At 42.5% G+C, this 20,058-nt stretch overlaps 1 protein-coding gene across 7 annotated transcripts in view; it reads right to left on the bottom strand.

Moving 5' to 3' along the window:
• Positions 1-7,692: 7,692 nt before the first annotated feature.
• The window catches only part of LOC311075644 (uncharacterized protein), a 64,172-nt gene continuing 51,806 nt past the window's right edge, over positions 7,693-20,058 (bottom strand). For 3 of the 7 annotated variants that reach the window (XR_014604545.1, XR_014604546.1, XR_014604548.1), the window contains exons 2-3: positions 11,031-11,085; positions 7,693-8,132 (exon numbers count right to left, since the gene is read on the bottom strand). Coding sequence is in view for 1 of the 7 variants with exons in the window: in XM_084103196.1 (XP_083959322.1) it covers positions 12,159-15,674 (3,516 nt within the window). In the remaining 6 variants the exon portion in view is untranslated. Of the gene's footprint in view, positions 8,133-11,030; positions 11,110-11,235; positions 17,135-19,653; position 20,058 lie in introns of those variants that run through there. The other 4 variants (XR_014604549.1, XR_014604547.1, XM_084103196.1 and 1 more) reach the window with 4 other exon arrangements.

The following is a 20,058-nucleotide window of genomic DNA, read 5'->3' as shown; positions in this document are numbered from 1 at the left end:
CAGCCCTCCAAATAATTGAATTCAGGTGTTTAAATCACTTCCATGGCCACAGTTGTATAAAAATCAAGCACCTTGGACTTCATTTTACTATTGCATGCGTTAAATACATAAAATATGCAATAAATGTAATAAAAAAGAACAATAACATTAATTTGTAAGGCCGTGTCACACGGGAATGTGACAGGGCCTGATGTGACAGGGCCTGACGGTTGGCCATTTTAAACTGCCATTACTCAGCCTGCTAGCATGCTAGCATAAAAACTGTTAACATGCAAGCAAGGAATTTCAATAACCTTATTAGACATGTTTTGGATTTAAAACATTTTCATTATTTTCTGGAATGTTTTACTGTGACAGGGCCTGACCCTTTAGCTCGTCTTCCTAAAAAAAATATACAAAAACAAGCTTAAAATCATACAATTCAATGACAGAATTCAGCCTTAATCAATGTAAGCTTCACCTGGGTCAAATGATGTCACTTCCTCTGAGTGATACCCTTAAAGGCGTATTTCACACATTTTATGTTGAGTTTTATGTAAACGTGACAGGACTGACCAAAACATGGGGACAGTTGTAAAATAGAATTTATTTGTAGAATGTATATATAATTTCATGTTTTTGATCAGTTGATGTGAATGATAACAGCTTAAACTTGTTATTGATGAGGTTTTTTTTATAAATAACAGTTTGTAGCATAACAAAACTATGAAAGCTGTAGCTCCAATTTGGCTGGGGACAAGGACATTGACAGGATTTGTAATTTTCAAAAGTGTTTTTAATAAAGAAAAAAATATCTGAGAACCTAATGAATGTCATATTCCTTTACAGAACAACTCACAGAAATCAACTATGAGCCAGTTTTAGAAATTTTTGGATGAAATACTTTTTTATTCACTGTAACAATTCAAGGACAGATAATGTACGTTTCTGGTAGAATGTCCCATTTATTTTTTTTGCGTCAATATGTTGAGAATATCAGCGCTGTTTCATCTGGCTTTTTACAAGCTTAAATCACATAGTCATTTGTGGGTTTATATAGAGATAGAGAATTCTGCGCTGAATTGAACTGCTTCTCAGTGGATCGCGCGCAGCTCTGTGTAATAATGTTCGCGTGATCGAGATCAGCGTAACGTGCTTTGGCCGCGATCGCTGTTTATTGGGCCGAGCTGATAATGCGCTGCTCAGATCAAACAAGTTTTGTTCCGCTTTTTGAGCGTTTGCCATTTGATGTTTCTCATACGCAACGCAAATGACAGCGTATAATCAAAGAGAGTTGGGTAATTTTGTAGAGGCAAAAGTTCAAATTGAAATGTTTAGTTGAAAAGGTCGCAAAAATTATACCATTTATTCAAAGTCTGGAACCGCGACGGCAAGTTGGGGCTATTTATAGAATGTGTTTAGCGGGCAGCTCACAGGCACCACGTTGGAGACCACTGCTATTCAAATATAATATAAGCACATTTAAAAGTGCAGCCTTATAAAACTAACTTTCTGTCAGTGGCTATAGGCCGACTCTTCTTCCTCAGTTGTTGTTTTTTACACGTATCATATAAGTGATCGTATTAGTGCCCCTGCTGTTGGCTGTTCATATTGCTTTATTAGACTTTTTTTTTTTTTTTTTTTTGTGCCGACGGCCCTCGGTTGGACGGCCGTTCTGGACTTTTCCAGAACGCACAGATTGTCAGTCCGTCCCTGCACATCGTACGACCAGAGATACTGCTTTATGGCAATCCTTCAGTCACTTTGGTGCTTTCGCGCTCTGCACTTTCTTTTCTCTCGAGGCATCGACAACACAGATGACACAGGTAAACACACAACACAGATGACACAGGTAAACACACAACACAGCTGACAGGTAAACACACGTGCTAGAAGATTTTTTGTTTTGTTTGTTTCTGGTCCCGCTTCAGATGCCACGATGCCATCAAGCGGTATCTCTAGTCGTAATCAGTCCTTCACTGACCAATCAGTGTTCATTAGCAGAATGCTAGTGTGTTATGGGCAACAACAACTCAACCTGTAAGAAATCGAAAGGACATAAGTACTCGTTCATTCAACTTTCAACCTATAACCCATGTTGAACTTGCAAAACCTACAATCAAACCTGAGATTTATCAACGGCAATCGGGTGAAAGACACAAATTGTGACCCGTCACGGAAACCAGGGACACAGGTCAGCAGCACAACTTTCGAGCAAAATGAGAAAGAATCGTTTTTTTTTTTTCAAAATTGGTGATTTTCGTTTTTTGCAGAATCTGTTAGTTGAGATCACGAAGAAGCCTCTTCATGTTTGAGATAGCAGTATTGGTATATTTAAAAGCGTACATTTTGAGTTTGAAATCGGCTTGTTTTTCGGAGATTCTAGCGCGCAGTAGGGGCGTGTCATTGTCGGTGTGTATTTCCATACTGAATAAGCTGGCGTGGCTACTTATTATGCAGCGCTCTGGCCGGCTCTATCTGATTTCAAAATTCAATGAACATTTTTGAACACGCCAATAACATAACGATGTCCAGCAATCGATTTAAATTTTAGCTTACATGGGGTTTAATTTGTCGTCTAATGAGATGTAGCCTAATACATGTTGTCAGTGCCAATACATAGATCCGAACTTCTCGTATAGTTTTTTTCTCTCATCAAAACGATTATTTTCATCAGTGGTTGTATATCAAGCAGGGACACGCAAACGTATGCATTATGTTTTGTTATTTCAACAGAACGAATAGAGAGTATCCGCAACGCAACGGATTGAAGCGCGCGTCGAGTGAAGACAATGCGGTGTGTGCGCGAGCCACACGAGAAAACACTGTATCTGCGCCACTTTGATCACTTGATTAAAAAAAAAACACATTTCAGCGCTAGTATCTTTTTTAAAAAACGAACAAAATGAATGCTCTGCCAGTTAACTGGAGATGTTTTATTTATTTGTAGAATTGGTACATTCGTGTCGCGAGATGTTTTAAAAAGTGGTGGGAACATGTCCCATCCGTCCCACCCGCAAATTACGCCTATGCCTATTTCCATAGTTTATTGCTTATTATTTATCATTAGCAAAAGTTTGTTTCATGTTGCACGAGTAGGCTACACCGAAGAAAATTCCTAGTCTGTGAAACCTTTCATTGACAATGGCAATAAAATCTATTCTGATTCATACTTGGATTCATAGCCTACTCATACTGTTTGTGTGTATATATATATATATATATATATATATATATATATATATATATATATATATATATATATATATCACATAGCACATCCTGTTTTTGATTTGAACATTGTCTAGAGTTTATCTTATTTTTTATTCAGTGTACACTAGAGTTGCCTATACAGTTTTATCGGTAGATGCTAAGAGACTTTTTTTTTTTTTTTATGGCACATTTTCCTGACCTTTCTGCTCCCCCTGTGCTTTACAGGGGGGAGCTTTACAGGGGGTATGGCTTATCTAAATGAGATGTAAATGAGCCTCTATTGTCACTCCCAGCAGGAGAGAGAGGTGAGAACTGAACAATCTTCAGAGGCTGTTTTCTCCACTTTGAGCTTTTTTGAGTGCCTACCTTCAAATGGCCATAACTTCTCCAAATATTTTCAGATATCCATGTGTTACACATCGTTGGAAAGCTTGGAGACTACACTTTCAGAATCAACTGAATAACTCAAAATGTCCCAGAACCGACTTGTGTCCCTACTTTCCGTGATCGGTCACAATTTAGCCGCCTAGCCCCATAGACTCCCATTCATTTTGCACTCATGGACGATCGCCCCCAGTGGAACTCTGGTGGAACTACAACTAAAATTCGGTACAATACGACTTAATAGGCAGTGGGCAGGCTCTCCGTAGACGGGCTCTGGTCACAGTGACTGAACTGAAACTGCAGCTGCTCACACACTTTCACACACACACTACTGACACACAGAGGACAAACACAGGAACTACACATGTGCTCAAATCTGACATGACTGAAATGAACTCTATTAGACTGTGATCTGTCTTGTGACAGACGAGTTTGACTCTAAAATGCTCTAAATCAAATAAAACAAAGTGTGCAAACTAATATAAATCAAACAAACGATAATTTCACCATATGCTGTTTTGTTTTTGTACATTAAACTACACAGTAAAGTCATTGTGTAACACCAGTAACAAATACATTTTTGAGCTTTTTTCAAACCCCAAGAGCTTCATTTCATTTCATTTTAGGGGAGACCGGTGTTGTAACACTGGGTCAGTTTGACACGTCAGAAAGAGCTATGGTGATGCCATCAATATCACACACCGCATCACCTCACAGGAGCAGTGTCATGTGACTGTGATCAACATTGTACGTTTTATGACCAAAAACGAATTTTCAGAAGGAAAAGTAAAAAATGTCATCAAGATTATTTTTTGCCGAACTATCATTGTATTGTAGAAACATTTGACTTGCATAATCTAAAGTAGATATTTCTCTAGTTTAATCTGATGCTTTACACTCATGCTAACTTCAAACCCACATGCTAAAACAGTTAGCTATGTTACGGCTGTTTGCGGTGAGGATAGTTTTAACAGTTCATTAAAAATATTACAACCAAACCCTTAAGATGATTCCAGTTATCAGTCACATTCCCTGTTAAGACAAAATCATGTGTGTTTTGTTGCGCATTGAGGGATTTATGAATATGTTTCCATTATAGTTTATGTGCATGTCTTCTTATCGGATAAAAACATTATCTCCTCAAATGAGCACATATGATTTTTTCTGCATCTCGGCATTTCCATCCGACATTTTTTTATGTGATAGTCAATCCCAAAATTCACATAAAATAGGTGGATGGCAACATAGCTAGTGACTGAACTGTTGTGTGACAGGAATTGAAAACACACACATGATCACACACACAAACACACACAGCAGTTGTTTTTGTGCTAAATTTGAAGTCCTTGAAAAATACAATACATGACTTTATTAAAAACTGATTATTCTTTGTTCTTCAAAAACATTCTTGCACACATTTAGATTGTGTGGATCTTATTTCAGTAAATTATCTCTCATCGTTCCATCGATCCCCAGCCTGAGTTACAACAGGACAGGGTTATGTCTCAACAACGACCTCTTTGTGTTTGACAATAACTCACATAATCTGTGATTGTGTTGTACATGTCCAAGTGAGTTATATTTCTAGCAGACAAATGTGGAAACCATGTCTCAAATTTTGAGAGATACAGAACAAACAACCACTGAGTTTCCGATGCTCAAACAACAGGTGTTTCTCTCCTCCGTCTCTCGGCTGAACGCAGCTGTTCTCCACTATTACAGTCAATCAAGAACATTTAGTGTCTTCATCAAATCACTCATTATTGTGTTTAGCTCAGCCCAAAATAATGCAACAAGTAAATAAGCATCTACACAAAGCTGTTGCACAAACATAATGTGAGTGACTGTCTTCAGGTAAATGATGTGGAGTGTGTTTGCATATTGATCAGATCTTCAGTGTGTGAGAGTGTTTTTAGTGCTGTGAGTTTAACACTTCATCACTGACAGCTTTTCTTCATTCAGACTGAAAGTAAACCACCGATAAGAAGAATGATGATCATCAGCGTCTGTATCTGGACTCTCATTCTTTCTGTTCAAGGTTCATTTACTCTATTAATAACTCAAGATGTGATTTATATTCATGCTTTTGATGTTCGGTATAGATTTTGTACTGGATACTTTGACTTTAATAACTGTTGTAATAATGATCTTATGAAATGTCATTCACAGAAATTACAGGCCAGGGGTGCGTTTCCCGAAAGCATCGTTGACCAACTATGGTCGCAAGTTCCGTCGTTACCAATAGAGTTCAATGGACATTGCGATGAATTTGCGACCATAGTTGGCCAACGATAGTTTCGGGAAACGCACCCCAGGTTTCTGTGACTCAGACTCCCTCAGAAGCAGCCGTTCAAGGAGGAACAGTTTCTATAAACTGTCAAACTAACAGAGGAATTGGAGATTGTTCAGCGGGTTGTGGTAACTGTCTCTCCTGGTATCTGCAGAAACCTGGAGAAGCTCCTAAACTCCTTATTTATGGCATTAATTCACGACAGTCAGGAACTCCATCTAGATTCACTGGCAATGGAGCAAATTATGGAACAGATTTCACTCTGAAGATGCTGGACATTATTACTGTATGAGTATTCACTGGATCAACAATGGCTGGGTGTTCACACAGTGATAAAGAGTCGTACAAAAACCTCTGTCAGTCAGAGTCACAGTGACTGAACTGAAACTGCAGCTGCTCAAACACTTTCACACACGCACACACACACACACACACACACACACACACACACACACACTAAGAAAAGCAATATGATCTTATAATAAGCAATAATATTATTATATTATAATAATATAAAAGTTTGAGCTTCGTCAGTATATGACAGCTTCGAAGTCATTTTTGTTTTTCTGCATTTATGATTTATCCTCATTCTTCTTTCTAAACTGAATCACTGCATCATAAAGATGTTCTGCTTGATCAGTTTAATAAGTCTATCGATTCATCCTTCATATATTAACAGCATCACAAAACACAACTCTCAATTTCAGAGCAGATGAACATTTATATAATTTTAATTAATAACTATACATAGAATTTTAAAATTAATTTAGAAATTAAAGACCAGATTAGCAAACAGGTGCAGTCCACCATCCAAAAATAATAATAATTTCCTATTTATTTTATATTTATTGTGTAATTTAACAGTGCTATATATAACAGCTTTATCAAACACTGGATCAATATCAACATTTCATACTGATGTTTTTTATCTGTGTGCAATTTAACACATCCATGTATAGTGGAATTTTATTTATAGTTAATTTTTTATATTAAGATTAAAGTTTGTTTATGTGTGAATATAGTGTGGGTTGTGATGAGCCAACATGAAACTCATAAAGATGAAATCTTATTAACAAACTGACTAATGAATCCATAAGCACAGGAGAAACTGTTCCAGTTCAGAGCGTTTCAGTTGTAAATCTCATTTGCATTGTCAGGTTTAGTGATTGTGATGGTCTCAGAATAGAGCAGCTCGTCTCCAGTGACCATGTTCAAACCCCAAGAGCTTCATTTCACATTTACTGCTGAATGCAGCTGTTCTCAACTATTACAATTAGGGGTGTAACGAGACCCTTATGTCACGATCCTGAACTCACAATACCATATTATTGCCATACTCCATCAAAATGGTAAATTTGGTTTAACATTGTGTGTGTAAATGAATAGGCTTGGACCTGGTGCTGATAACCCATTGCAGGACAATAGAGACACCAGAATAACAATATTCATGATTCTGAAGCTGAAAATACAGAATTATTTCAGACGAATATGCTTGATGTCTCTGACTAGATATATCTAAAATAATGTAGGCCACTTTTTACTGGTAACATCAGACATTTGGCATTATCAGGACCCACAAATATTCCCCCATTGCATTATTATACATTATATTTAACATTATATACAGTAGTTTAATGTAGTAGTGACCCGAAAACCCTGTAAACTTCCTAAACTTTCATTTTGGGTGAATAATACGATACATATTGTCACTATCCACTGTAATTATTGTTCCACCCCTAATTACAATCAATCAAAAGCCGCTGAAACTTTAGTGCAGGACTTTGAAGGAACGACACACTGATCAATGATGCAGTCCAACACAAATGTGCGCTTGCGTTCAGATGAAGCTTTATTGAATGAACAGCAATGGCAGCACATTGACAGACTGCTTCAGTATTGAGCTGTAAATCACGTGACGCTCAGATACGCTGGTCTTCACTGGAGAAACATCAGCACTCGGAGCTCTTGAGGAACGAGGCCTCGTGAGCAGCTCCGGCATGTGTTCCTCTGCAGACGAAGCGCTCTGCGGCTTCCCAGCGTGCTTTGCTGAGGCTCAGGACGCTGCTGCGACTGTAGAGACCGTCCCGCTCGCTCTCTGCGCTGGTCTGAACCCCCTCGGTGACCTCTGACCCGTCCAGCGTCCAGCTCACCGTCGCCCCCTGTGGAGAGTAAGAGCTGAGCAGGCAGAGCAGAGCGGAGGAGTCTCCAGAGATCAGCAGAGAAGAGGGAGACAGCAGAGACACGGAGGGAGACACGGAGGGACCCGCTGAACACACACACACACACACACACACACACACACACACACACACACACACACACATTTATGAATGATCATTTGATTTTAAATATACAAGTTACATTTTAAATGATCCACAGAATGAGTTTGAAAAACATTGTTCAAGTAAATTGATGGTTATATTGTGATGTTGTTATAAGATCTAGAAAACTAATTTAAATGATCATTTCAATATTAATTGTATTTTGAAAATATTCTGCTATTCAGAAACTCACAATCATAAACATCGGCAAATTTGATAGTTTAAATTGTTTAAATGATTAATTTTCAAAATGCTCTTTAACTGAGTTTCTTTTTGTCTGATGAAAATGATAAAAAATATATATTTATTTTGTCCACATTATACAACTTTTGTTTCATGCGTTTAAAAAAGCCCTTAATAGTTACATTTACCAAGAATTATAGACAAAATTATATATGAAGAAATTATTGAATAGATTTTAAAGTACTGCAGTCAATACATGAAATTAACTAAATGTTAGCAATAATAAGATGTTAAATTATTTGTGTAAAATGAAAAATGACATTTAAAAACATTTATATGAATTATAAAATTTAAATGAAAAAAATACTCATTTGATTTTTCTCAGAATTGTTACAGAACATTTTAATCTCAATCAAATTTTAAAAAAACATTGTCCACATGAAAAGTGATTAATACATTGTGATTTATTCATAAGATTTTGAAATCAAATTAAAATCATATTTTCAGTATTAACTGTATTTTTAAAAATATTTTTCTATTTTGATACAATCAATCTAATTTTCAGCCCTTTTCAATTATGATTTTTTTTAATTCTTCTGTTAAGAAACAATCATAATCATCCGCAAACTTAATAGTTTAAATGATTGATTTTTAAAATTCTCTTTAACTAAATTTCTCTTTGTCTGATGGTAATACAGTAAAAAGCACAATCATTTCATCTTTACTGTAGTTTCACCGCACTGCTTTCATTCATAGACACTATCCTGAAATTAGTTTGAAAACATTCTCCATTTAATCAAAATGGACTATTACTAAATGTACACTGTAAAAAAAAAAAAGATTGTAATTTTAATAATCAAAGACTAAAAATGATACTGTAAAAATGATTAATTGGTAAATGGTTTGATCCTTTGCTGTATACAGTGAAAACTAATAGATTTAACTGGACATTTCATGTAATTTTACAGTTCTGTTAAATTTACCGTTTTTGAAGTGAAAATAACAGTTCTGGCAAACAAAGCTGCCTTTTTCTTACCGTAAAAGTTACAGATTTTTTATATATACTTACAAAAATATGATATATATTCCGTTCTGCATTAATTAAAATGCTTAAAGGAGAAGTTCACTTTCAAAAAAACTTTTGCTGATAATTTACTCACCCCCATGTCATCCAAGATGTCCATGTCTTTCTTTCTTCAGTCGCAAAGAAATTAAGGTTTTTGATGAAAACATTCCAGGATTTCCCCCCATGTAATGGATTCTATTGGGACCCAAACGGTAGAAGGTCCAAATGACAGTTTAAGTGCAGCTTCAAAGGGCTTTAAACGATACCAGACGATGAATAAGGGTCTTATCTAGCGAAACGATCGGTCATTTCCAAAATAAATAAAAAAGTTTAAGTTTTATAAGCACAAATGTTCGCCTTGCTCTGTTCTGTGATGCGCGTTCGTGACGTCACGTAATACGCAATTACGTTGAAAAGGTCACGCTTGAAAAATTTCTGTCCTGAAGAAAATGTTCTTTTTGGCTTTTTAATATTAAAACACCCAGGATACGCACACGAATGGGCATTTTAAACGATAAACTGACACAAATACATTTGAAAATGTGTATATGGTCCTCCTTCCGCACATTTGTAAACACGTCAAGTGTGACCTTTTCAACGTAATTGCGTATTACGTGACGTCTTCAACGCGCATCACAGAACAGAGCAAGGCGAGCGTTTGTGCTTATAAAACTTAAACTTTTTTATTTATTTTGGAAATGACCGATCGTTTCGCTAGATAAGACCCTTATTCATCGTCTGGTATCGTTTAAAGCCCTTTGAAGCTGCACTTAAACTGTCATTTGGACCTTCTACCGTTTGGGTCCCAATAGAATCCATTACATGGGGGGAAATCCTGGAATGTTTTCATCAAAAACCTTAATTTCTTTGCGACTGAAGAAAGAAAGACATGGACATCTTGGATGACATGGGGGTGAGTAAATTATCAGCAAAAGTTTTTTTGAAAGTGAACTTCTCCTTTAACTGATTTTCAAGAACTTCTCTGTCCAGGTGCAATATTATCATTTGATTGTGATATGAAGATTTAGAAATAATCATTTAAATATATTATTTGTATTTTGAAAATAATCACCATTCTGGAGACTCCCTTGTAAACAGAAATAGAAGTAAAGTTAGTTTAAATAATTAATTTTAACAAGTTTATCAACTAAATTTCTTTTTGCCTGATGATGACAATGAGGACATTTATTTTGTCTATATTATCCAACTTTTATGTCAAATGAAATATATTAAGAAATAATTGAAAAAATTGCAATTAATTAAAATAAAATAAAATATAGCACACATTATGTGTAAAATTACTAATGTAAAATATTATCAATTTGAATGGATTGGAATGTAAAATAATATGGAATATCACCAAATATGACATTCATAATATAGCAGACAAAATTAAAGAATTGCATGTAATCAATCAGTAAAATATAATAAATTTGACATTTAATAAGATTTGAAATGTAAGTAAAGCTTTTCAGTCAAATGTTTTTTTTTTATAAATAAGGAATATTTTTGCCAAATGTTCTTAATTAACCTTAACCCTCCTTTTAAAAAACACACACATATATTTTTATTAGATAATTTAAGAAAGACTTACAGCTTCTGATCGTCAATTCAGTTCCTCCACCGAAAGTCCACCACAGTGTTTCATTCTAGTGAAAGAGTCGTACAAAAACCTCCGTGACACTCAAATGAACACACACTCCAGCAGAGAAAGAGACCAACAACACATACACACACATTCTTGTACATCTATCTTTATGAGGACATTTATTGACACAATGCAATCTCTAGCCGCTTACCCTAACCTTACCCATCACAACCAAGTGCCTAAACCGACCCCTGACCCTAAACCGACCCTTAACCTCATTATAACCTTATCCCTAAAACCAAGTCTTGACCCTCAAACAGGCCTTTAAAGGCTCTCAGAGAGAGAGGACCGGCCAAAATGTCCTCACTTTACTCTCTCTGTCCTCACTCCAATGGTCGAAAACGATACTTGGTTACTCACGTAACCTCGGTTCTCTCTAGAGAGGGAACGAGTATTGCGTAAGCTTGCTTACGCTGCGGGAAAAGTCTTCTTTTCTCGAGATACTGAAGCCAAAAATTATCCTTAATTTCATATTTTGTCAACGCAGTGCAGCTGCGGGCAGCTGAGCTAGAGCGGCATACTGCACGCTCATTGGCTGCCGCGCGGCAACTGCTTAAGCCTACCAGTGAGCCTGGCGTGACGTCACGCCCAATGAGGGCGCGCGCGCCCTCGCGCGTCACAGCCCGCCAGAATGGGCGGCGTCAGAGCGTATATAAGGAAGGCTCGTAGGCTATATTCTCTGTTTTCTGTCGAATGAAGCGACACGAGCTATAGGCTTTAAGCACGGCAGGGAACGCAATACTCGTTCCCTCTCTAGAGAGAACCGAGGTTACGTGAGTAACCAAGTATCGTTCTCTTACGAGAGGTTCTCTCGTATTGCGTAAGCTTGCTTACGCTGCGGGAACCCCTTGTCCACGCCGTGCGCGCCTAACGATCACATATGACTCTTTATGAAAAGCATAGAGGTGAAATGACAGGTGGCCAGCGGTGCGGGCCAACACATGTTCATAAGCACACCTAGGGAACACAAGAACGGCACGGCCGGTCTATGCATACTGATACCCTGAGCGTGCAGCTCAACAGACAAGCTAATCGATAATACAGCCTGCGCACATGAGCAGGACATGAACACGACTAGACTGACAGAAGTTTAGCCTGCAGGGCGGGAACTTCCAGGTTATAAAACCTAACAAATGTAGAGGGGGACGCCCAGCCCGCCGCCATACAAATGTCATGAATGGAAATCCCGCTGGACCATGCCCACGATGAGGCCATGCCTCTGGTGGAATGAGCCCGTATGCCCAACGGACATTGCAGGTCTTTTGACGCATATGCTGCTGCAATAGCATCCACTATCCATCTGGATAGCGTCTGTTTCGAGGCGGCGCGACCCTTAGCGCGCCCTCCAAACGAGACGAAAAGCTGCTCTGAGAGCCTGAAGGCTGCAGAGCGCATGACATAACACCTTAACGCCCTGACCGGGCAAAGGCGGTTAACACCCTCCTCACTGCCGGATGACGGCAGGGCCGATAGGGTAATGACTTGAGCCCTAAAGGGAGTACCTAACACTTTGGGGACATAACCATGCTTCGGTTTGAGAATGGCTAACGAGTCGTTAGGTCCAAACTCGAGGCACGACGCGCTGACGGACAGCGCATGCAAATCACCCACTCGTTTGACTGAAGCCAGAGCTAGCAGAAAAACGGTTTTAAGCGTCAAGTATTTCAACTCCACAGAGTCCAAAGGCTCGAAGGGATGCACTTTTAGGGACTCTAGGACCAGAGACAGGTCCCAAATAGGGACTGACGGGGGCCGAGGAGGGTTCATCCTCCTGGCCCCGCGCAGAAAGCGGGTAATGAGTTCGTTCCTGCCCAGCGAGCGGCCGCGCGCCGAATCGGCGAACGCTGCTATGGCCGCGACGTAAACCTTGAGCGTGGAGGGGGACCTGCCCGCGTCCAACATCTCTTGGAGAAAGTTTAATACCTGTGGGACTCCACAGGACTGAGCATTAGAACCCTTTTCCACACACCATTTGCTAAACACCGACCATTTAGACGCATAGAGCCGCCTCGTCGAGGGGGCTCTGGACTGCGTGATCGTGTTAATTACCCCTTCTGGCAGATCAACGAATATCCGTTGATTTCCCACGCATGCAGAGACCAGTGCTCTGGATGGGGATGCAGAATCGATCCTCGGGCTTGAGAGAGAAGATCTCTCCTCACCGGAATCGGCCATGGGGCTGTGTCTGCCAGTCTCATTAGCTCGGGGAACCACGGTTGGTTTTCCCAGCGCGGAGCTATGAGGAGCACTGCGCAGTCCGCCTCCCTGATCCTCGCTAGCACTTGGGGCAGCATCGAGATCGGGGGGAACGCATACAGCGGAACGCTGGGCCAGGTCTGGGCCAGCGCGTCCTCGTGTTTTGAGAAAAACCTCTGGCACTGAGCGTTCTCGCTCCCGGCGAAGAGGTCGATCTCCGCTTCGCCGAAACGACGCCAAAGCGTTTGGACCGTCTGGCGGTGTAGAGACCATTCCCCTGGGGGAACGTTGTCCCTGGACAGTCTGTCCGGGCCGTCGTTCAGACGACCGGGTACATGAGCTGCCCTTAGGGAGCGCAGCGGGCCCTGAGCCCAGGATAGGAGGCGCTCTGTGAGAGCGCGCAGGGTTCTGGATCTGATTCCGCCCTGGCGGTTCACGTAAGACACCACTGACTTTTTGTCCGAGCGAACTAGCACATGGTGTCCCCGTAGAAGCGGTAGAAAGTGCTTCAGCGCTTTCTCGACCGCCAGCATCTCTAGACAGTTTATGTGAAGGCTTTTCTCCGTATTCGACCATGGGCCGCAAATCGGACTGCCCTCGTGAGTCGCTCCCCAACCCATGTTGGACGCGTCTGTCGAGACCACTTTGCGGTGTGCGATGACCCCCATCGTCACTCCCCGCTGATACCATTCGGCCGCCAGCCAGGGCTGCAGGGCTGAGACACAGCGCTGAGTCACTCTGACTGGTGCACGGCCCGAAATCCATGCTTTGCGGGGCACTTCCGACTTTAGCCAGCATTGAAGCGGGCGCATTCGAAGTAAACCCAGCTGCAGGACCGCTGCGGCTGACGCCATATGGCCCAAAAGCCTCTGAAAGGTTTTCAGGGGAAAAACTTTTCCCACTTGAATGGAAACGGCGAGGTGTCGAACACAGCGTGCGCGCTGTGTTGACAATCTGGCCGTCATCGCCGCCGAATCCAGATCTATACCCAGAAAACTGATAGACTGGCTGGGGGTTAGAGAGCTCTTGTCCCAGTTCACGGAAAGACCCAGGCTTTCCAAATGACCGAGAAGCGCTTTCTTGTGAGAAACTAGTTCCTCTGTTGAGTGCGCTATAATGAGCCAATCGTCCAGATAGTTCAGAATTCGCATTCCCTTCGATCTCAGGGGTGCGAGAGCCGAATCCATGCTCTTCGTAAATGTACGGGGTGCCAGGGACAGGCCGAACGGCAGGACGGTGTACTGATATACCTGACCGTCGAAGGCGAATCTCAAGAATGGCCTGTGACGGGGTATAATCTGAATCTGAAAATACGCGTCTTTCAGATCGAGAGAGATGAACCAGTCCCCCGGGCGAATCTGCGCGAGGATTTGACTGGTCGTGAGCATTTTGAACGGTCGTTTCACGAGCGCTTTGTTCAAATATCTCAGATCTAATATAGGTCTGAGCGCTCCGCCCTTCTTGGGTACGAGGAAATAACGGCTGTATAAGCCTGCCTCGGTAACCGGAGGGTGAACTCGTTCTATCGCCCCTTTGTGCAGCAAATTCGCTATTTCTGCGTGAAGCAGATGAGCTGCATCCGCCTTCACTTGAGTCTCGACCCGGGCGCGAAAGCGCGGGGGGCGGCGAGCGAATTGAAGCGAATAGCCCTTTATCACTGTGTTTAGTACCCACTTGGACACTCCCGGAATAGCTTTCCATGCATTCGCACTCATAGCTAGGGGTCGAATCGCCTCCGGGTCCCGCCCGCCGCACAGCGCGGGACAGGGAGCCTGTGGCGGTATGTGCGCGAGTCGCGCAGTGGCAGTGAGGGGAGACGGGGGCTCGCTGATAGCGGCAGCCGGCTGAGTGACGCTGTGAGAGAGCGTTGTGTGTGACGGCTCGCGGCGCGGAAGCGGGGCGGGCTCGTGAGTGTTTACATGAGAGTGTGCGTGCTGTGTAGCGGGCACAGGGCTCTTTATTAACACACAGCCGGTGGCGGATTGCTCTGGACCCCGAATGTGTGAGACAGAGCGAGCACTGTGTAGGTGTGAGCACTGGGGCGTGGGCACGTGACCTACAACTAACACTCGAGCGGCCGTAGCGCGCTTTATGTGAGTGCACTCTGTGGGGTACACAGGGGAGATTGTGCTTGTGTGTAGCAATGAACACTGGGACGTGGGCATGTTTACTACACTCATAACACTGACGGCGTGAGCCGAATGACCAGATTTTACACTCTTTATTTGATTTATCTGGGTCGCCGTAAAAACGGCGTTTGTGTGCAGGCGAGAGAGTTGAGAAACTGGCTCGTTGGCTGCGGTGGACACTACTGCAGTAGCCTTTATCAAGGGGACTGGCAGAGGGATACAAGTTAGCTTTGACGGCGGTCCAGCCGCGGCGGGACTCAACCATCTTTTCCTCTCGACGAGTGCTAGGAGGACTTCGCAGGCTCGGGTTTCAGCGAAACTCTAGGCCGGGGACCCCGCGGGGGTAGCGGCCTGTGCTGGCTGGTGGAGCGGGACCTGGGTCGGCCGCGCTGGCGCTGCTGCGAAGCTGGAGGTCGAGACGGGCGCTGCGTGGAGCTGCGTGCAGGAGGCTGAGTGTTAGAGCGGCCTGCAGCGGAGCTCGAGCGGCGGGGCAGAAAGAGGTTCATGGCCTGTGACGCCTTCTGTACTTCAGAGAAGCGGTCCACGAGGCCACTCACCGCAGGGCCGAAGAGACCGGTGGGTGAGAGCGGGGCGTTGAGCGGGTCCGCTCTTGTTCCCCCATGTCGGCTAGCGTTAGCCAGAGGTGACGCTCTATGACGGTCAGCGAAGCCATGGAACGTCCGATAGCTTGGGCCGCTGTCTTCGTCGTGCGAAGGGAGAGATCCGTCGCACTGCGCAGGTCGGTCAAGGCAGACTTATCCAGTTCTCCCTCGTCGAGCTGGCGGAGGAGGTCGGCTTGGAGAACTTGAAGGACCGCCATTGTGTGCAGGGCTGAGGCGGCTTGCCCAGCGGCGGAGAAAGCGCGGCTGACAAACGCCGAAGTAGTCCTGCAGGCCTTAGACGGGAGGGCAGTCTTTGAGCGCCATCTCGAGGATGGGGGGCAAAGATGCGCTGCAACCGCCTGTTCGACCGGTGGGATCCGGTCATACCCCTTCTCCGTGGCTCCATCCACGCGGGAAAGAGCTGATGAGGCCGGAGAGCGGAGTCTGGCCGAAACTGGAGCATTCCACGATTTAGCAAGCTCCTCGTGAAGCTCCGGTAGAAAAGGCGCTGGTCTGGACGCTGGAGCTTGTCGACTGGCGGGCAGGAAGCAACCGTCGAGCCTGTTGGGCGGTGGCACCGCTGGCGGAGACCATTCGAGGCCCAGGTGCTCGACTGCCAAAGTGAGGAGGCGGAGAAGCTCGGCGTCCACACTGGCGTGAGTCCTGCTGGACGCTCTGGTGGAGGAGGCGGAGCGGACAGAACCGGACCATCCCTCGCTGTCCGACGCCATTAATGAGCACGTGTCCAGTAGCGCGTTGTCATCCGCTTCATCCCCTGAGGCGACGGCATCGAGGGCGAGAGCCGTCGGCTGCGCGTCGGGAAGCGGGGGCGGAGAAGGAGAGAGCGAGGCTCGCGGGAGAGGTGGTCGTTGAGAGCGGCGTTTCTTCTTTCGCGGCCCAACGACGGTTGGAGCAGGCTCTGTGAAGAGGGCGAGTCGAGCCCGCAGGGTCGACATCGGCAGCTCTTCACAGAAGGTGCAGCCGCCTGTGGAAAGCGTGACGGCTGCGTGGTCCCGGCCCAGGCAGAGAGCGCAGATAAGATGGCGGTCTCTGTCGCTGAGCGTAGAGCGGCATGAGCCGCACGTGGTGCGAGGCATTTGCAACAACGCCTCCGCTCTTTTAGATAGTGCTGCGGAAGCAAAACACACAGAAAAGAGCTTTTGCAAAGAAGGATATCGCCGGATAGCTGAGCTGGCACGGCAGGCTGAAGGCGGCGAAGATTCGTCCGGCTTCCTCAGGCTGTCCTAAGCTGGCTCGTTAGCTGTTCCTTGCAGGACAACGGCGACGGCTTCCTCTCAGAGTTCAGCGATGCGAGTGCTTCGCTGAAAAGACAGAAATCAGAGAATATAGCCTACGAGCCTTCCTTATATACGCTCTGACGCCGCCCATTCTGGCGGGCTGTGACGCGCGAGGGCGCGCGCCCTCATTGGGCGTGACGTCACGCCAGGCTCACTGGTAGGCTTAAGCAGTTGCCGCGCGGCAGCCAATGAGCGTGCAGTATGCCGCTCTAGCTCAGCTGCCCGCAGCTGCACTGCGTTGACAAAATATGAAATTAAGGATAATTTTTGGCTTCAGTATCTCGAGAAAAGAAGACTTTTCCCGCAGCGTAAGCAAGCTTACGCAATACGAGAGAACCTCTCGTAAGAGAACTCAAACTGGTCCTCACAAAGATAGTTGTACAAGTACACACACACACACACACACACACACACACACACACTCACACTGAGACTCAACATCAGGATTATTGAACAGTCTCATCGTCTCTAAATGTCTCTTAATGCATGAAAACTATTAAATCTAAATAAATAATATAATCACAAAGACTCTGATCTTTACACATATTAACTGGGAGTTTCTAAATTATAATTTTGTCAATATCACATTTAATTAAAATAAAATGAAATGTTAGCATATTACATGTGAAATTACTAATGTAAATCATTAAATTAAAAAATTAAATTTAGAAAAGAAAAAAACAGAATATCACCAAATATGGCATATTTATAATAATAATAAAAAATTTGAATACATCAACTGGTGTAATCAATCCATAAAATAGAATTAAATGTGACAATAAATGAGATTTGAAATTAGGTTAAGCTTTTCAATAGTACATTTTGTGATAAATTAAGAATATCTTTGCCAAATAAAAACCTTAAACCTTCTTTTAAAAACACACACATCAGACAGTTTCATTAGATCATTTAAGAGCCACAAACTCTTCATCTTAAAAAAAAAAGATGAAAACATCTTTATGATGAAATATAAGCTTTATAATGAAATCTTCAGCCAGATTTAGATGGTCATTCTCTATTGGATGACCTTTGACCTGTTATACAGTATCATGGATGATATAAATCTGCAGCTCAGGGATTAAATTCTCTCAGCATCAAAGTCTGAATGAAACTGATCATTAAAACAGTGTTTAGAGCGAGAAGATCGACCCAAAATAACATGAAGTAAATCATGAGTTTCTGTTTCTGAAAATGATACACAGAAGTTTATTAGCAAAGACACTAAAAGACAAAACAGTGTTTCTTCTGTCTTCAGGGAAATGATGTGGAGTGTGTTTGCATATTGATCAGATCTTCAGTGTGTGAGAGTGTTTATAGTGCTGTGAGTTTAACACTTCATCACTGACACACACAACAATCTTCATCAACATGACCTTCATCATCGTCTTCATCTGGACACTGTTATACTGCTTTATACTACAAGGTGAACAGTTTATATTCTAAATAAATCATGTAAATAATATTTTTTTTAACACAGCTTTAAATTGACTAATAAATGAATAAACTTTATGGACTGATAAATGATCTGTTTTTCAGGCTGTAGATCTCAGATCACAGTGACTCAGACTCCTGTGAAAACTGCCAAACCAGGAGAAACTGTAGAGATGAGCTGTAAACTCAGTAGAGATGTAGCAATCAGCAGCTCGAGACCCTTAGTTTCCTGGTACTTACAGAAACCTGGAGAAGCTCCTAAACTCCTGATTCGTTATGTAAAAACCCTCCAGTCAGGAACTCCATCTAGATTCAGTGGCAGTGGATCTAACAGTGATTTCACTCTGACCATCAGTGGAGTCCAGAATGAAGATGCTGGACATTATTACTGTAAGAGTGTACACTGGATCAACAGTAAAGATGTGTTCACACAGTGATAAAGAGTCGTACAAAAACCTCCGTCAGTCAGAGTCACAGTGACTGAACTGAAACTGCAGCTGCTCAAACACACACACACACACACACACACACACAACGGTGAAGAAACGACTCAATATGATCTTTTTGAACATTACTTTCTTGAGCTTCATCAGTTTTTCACCTTTTTGATTGTATTTTTTCAGAAGTCATATTTGTTCAGTGGATATTTTTCAATCCTTCACCATTTTTTTTTTTTTTTGATTTTCTGCATTTATGATTTCATATTTTCTTCTTTCTAAACTGAATCACCAGCATCTTAAATCTGTGTTTGATCAGTTTAATCAGTTATTTAGTCCCCATAGATCTGAACACACTTAATTAACCAGAGGCCACGACCATTAGAACTAAGCTGACTAACTTAACTACTTCTAATGGTAACTTTGTATAATTATGCCGTGGTTTCACACATACACTTAGTTAGAATAATGCTCACCCTGTTTAGATTAGTCTATATATTGACTTTGCCGATGTGTTAGTCGGATCTCTGAAACTTCAGTCGGCGTGCTCCTCTGCTCCTCCTCGGCTGATGTCAGTCCGTTACTAACCTGAGTGTAGAATTGTGGCGTTATGGACTTAATGTAATCTACTAGAGTTAATCATTTCAGAGTAAATCAGAATAAATCCAAATGTAACAATTAATTATTAGTCAGGTAAATGTGTCATGCCAATTACATAATCAATTAAAAGATAATCAATACAAAACATCAAATGCTCAGCGATAAAGAGTAAAAGATGCATAAACCTGACATTAGAAAAATATGTCGAGTGTCTTGAGGACGTTCAGCATCACGGCCCGATCTTGGCTACAGAATCACCCGAGCCTCTTGAGGCGTTTTCC

Source organism: Abramis brama, assembly GCF_963993115.1.
Source record: "Abramis brama genome assembly, chromosome: 24".
Taxonomy (NCBI): Eukaryota; Metazoa; Chordata; class Actinopteri; order Cypriniformes; family Leuciscidae; genus Abramis; species Abramis brama.
The sequence above is the reverse complement of the archived record's forward strand: the minus strand, read 5'-3'. Positions and strand labels throughout refer to the sequence as shown.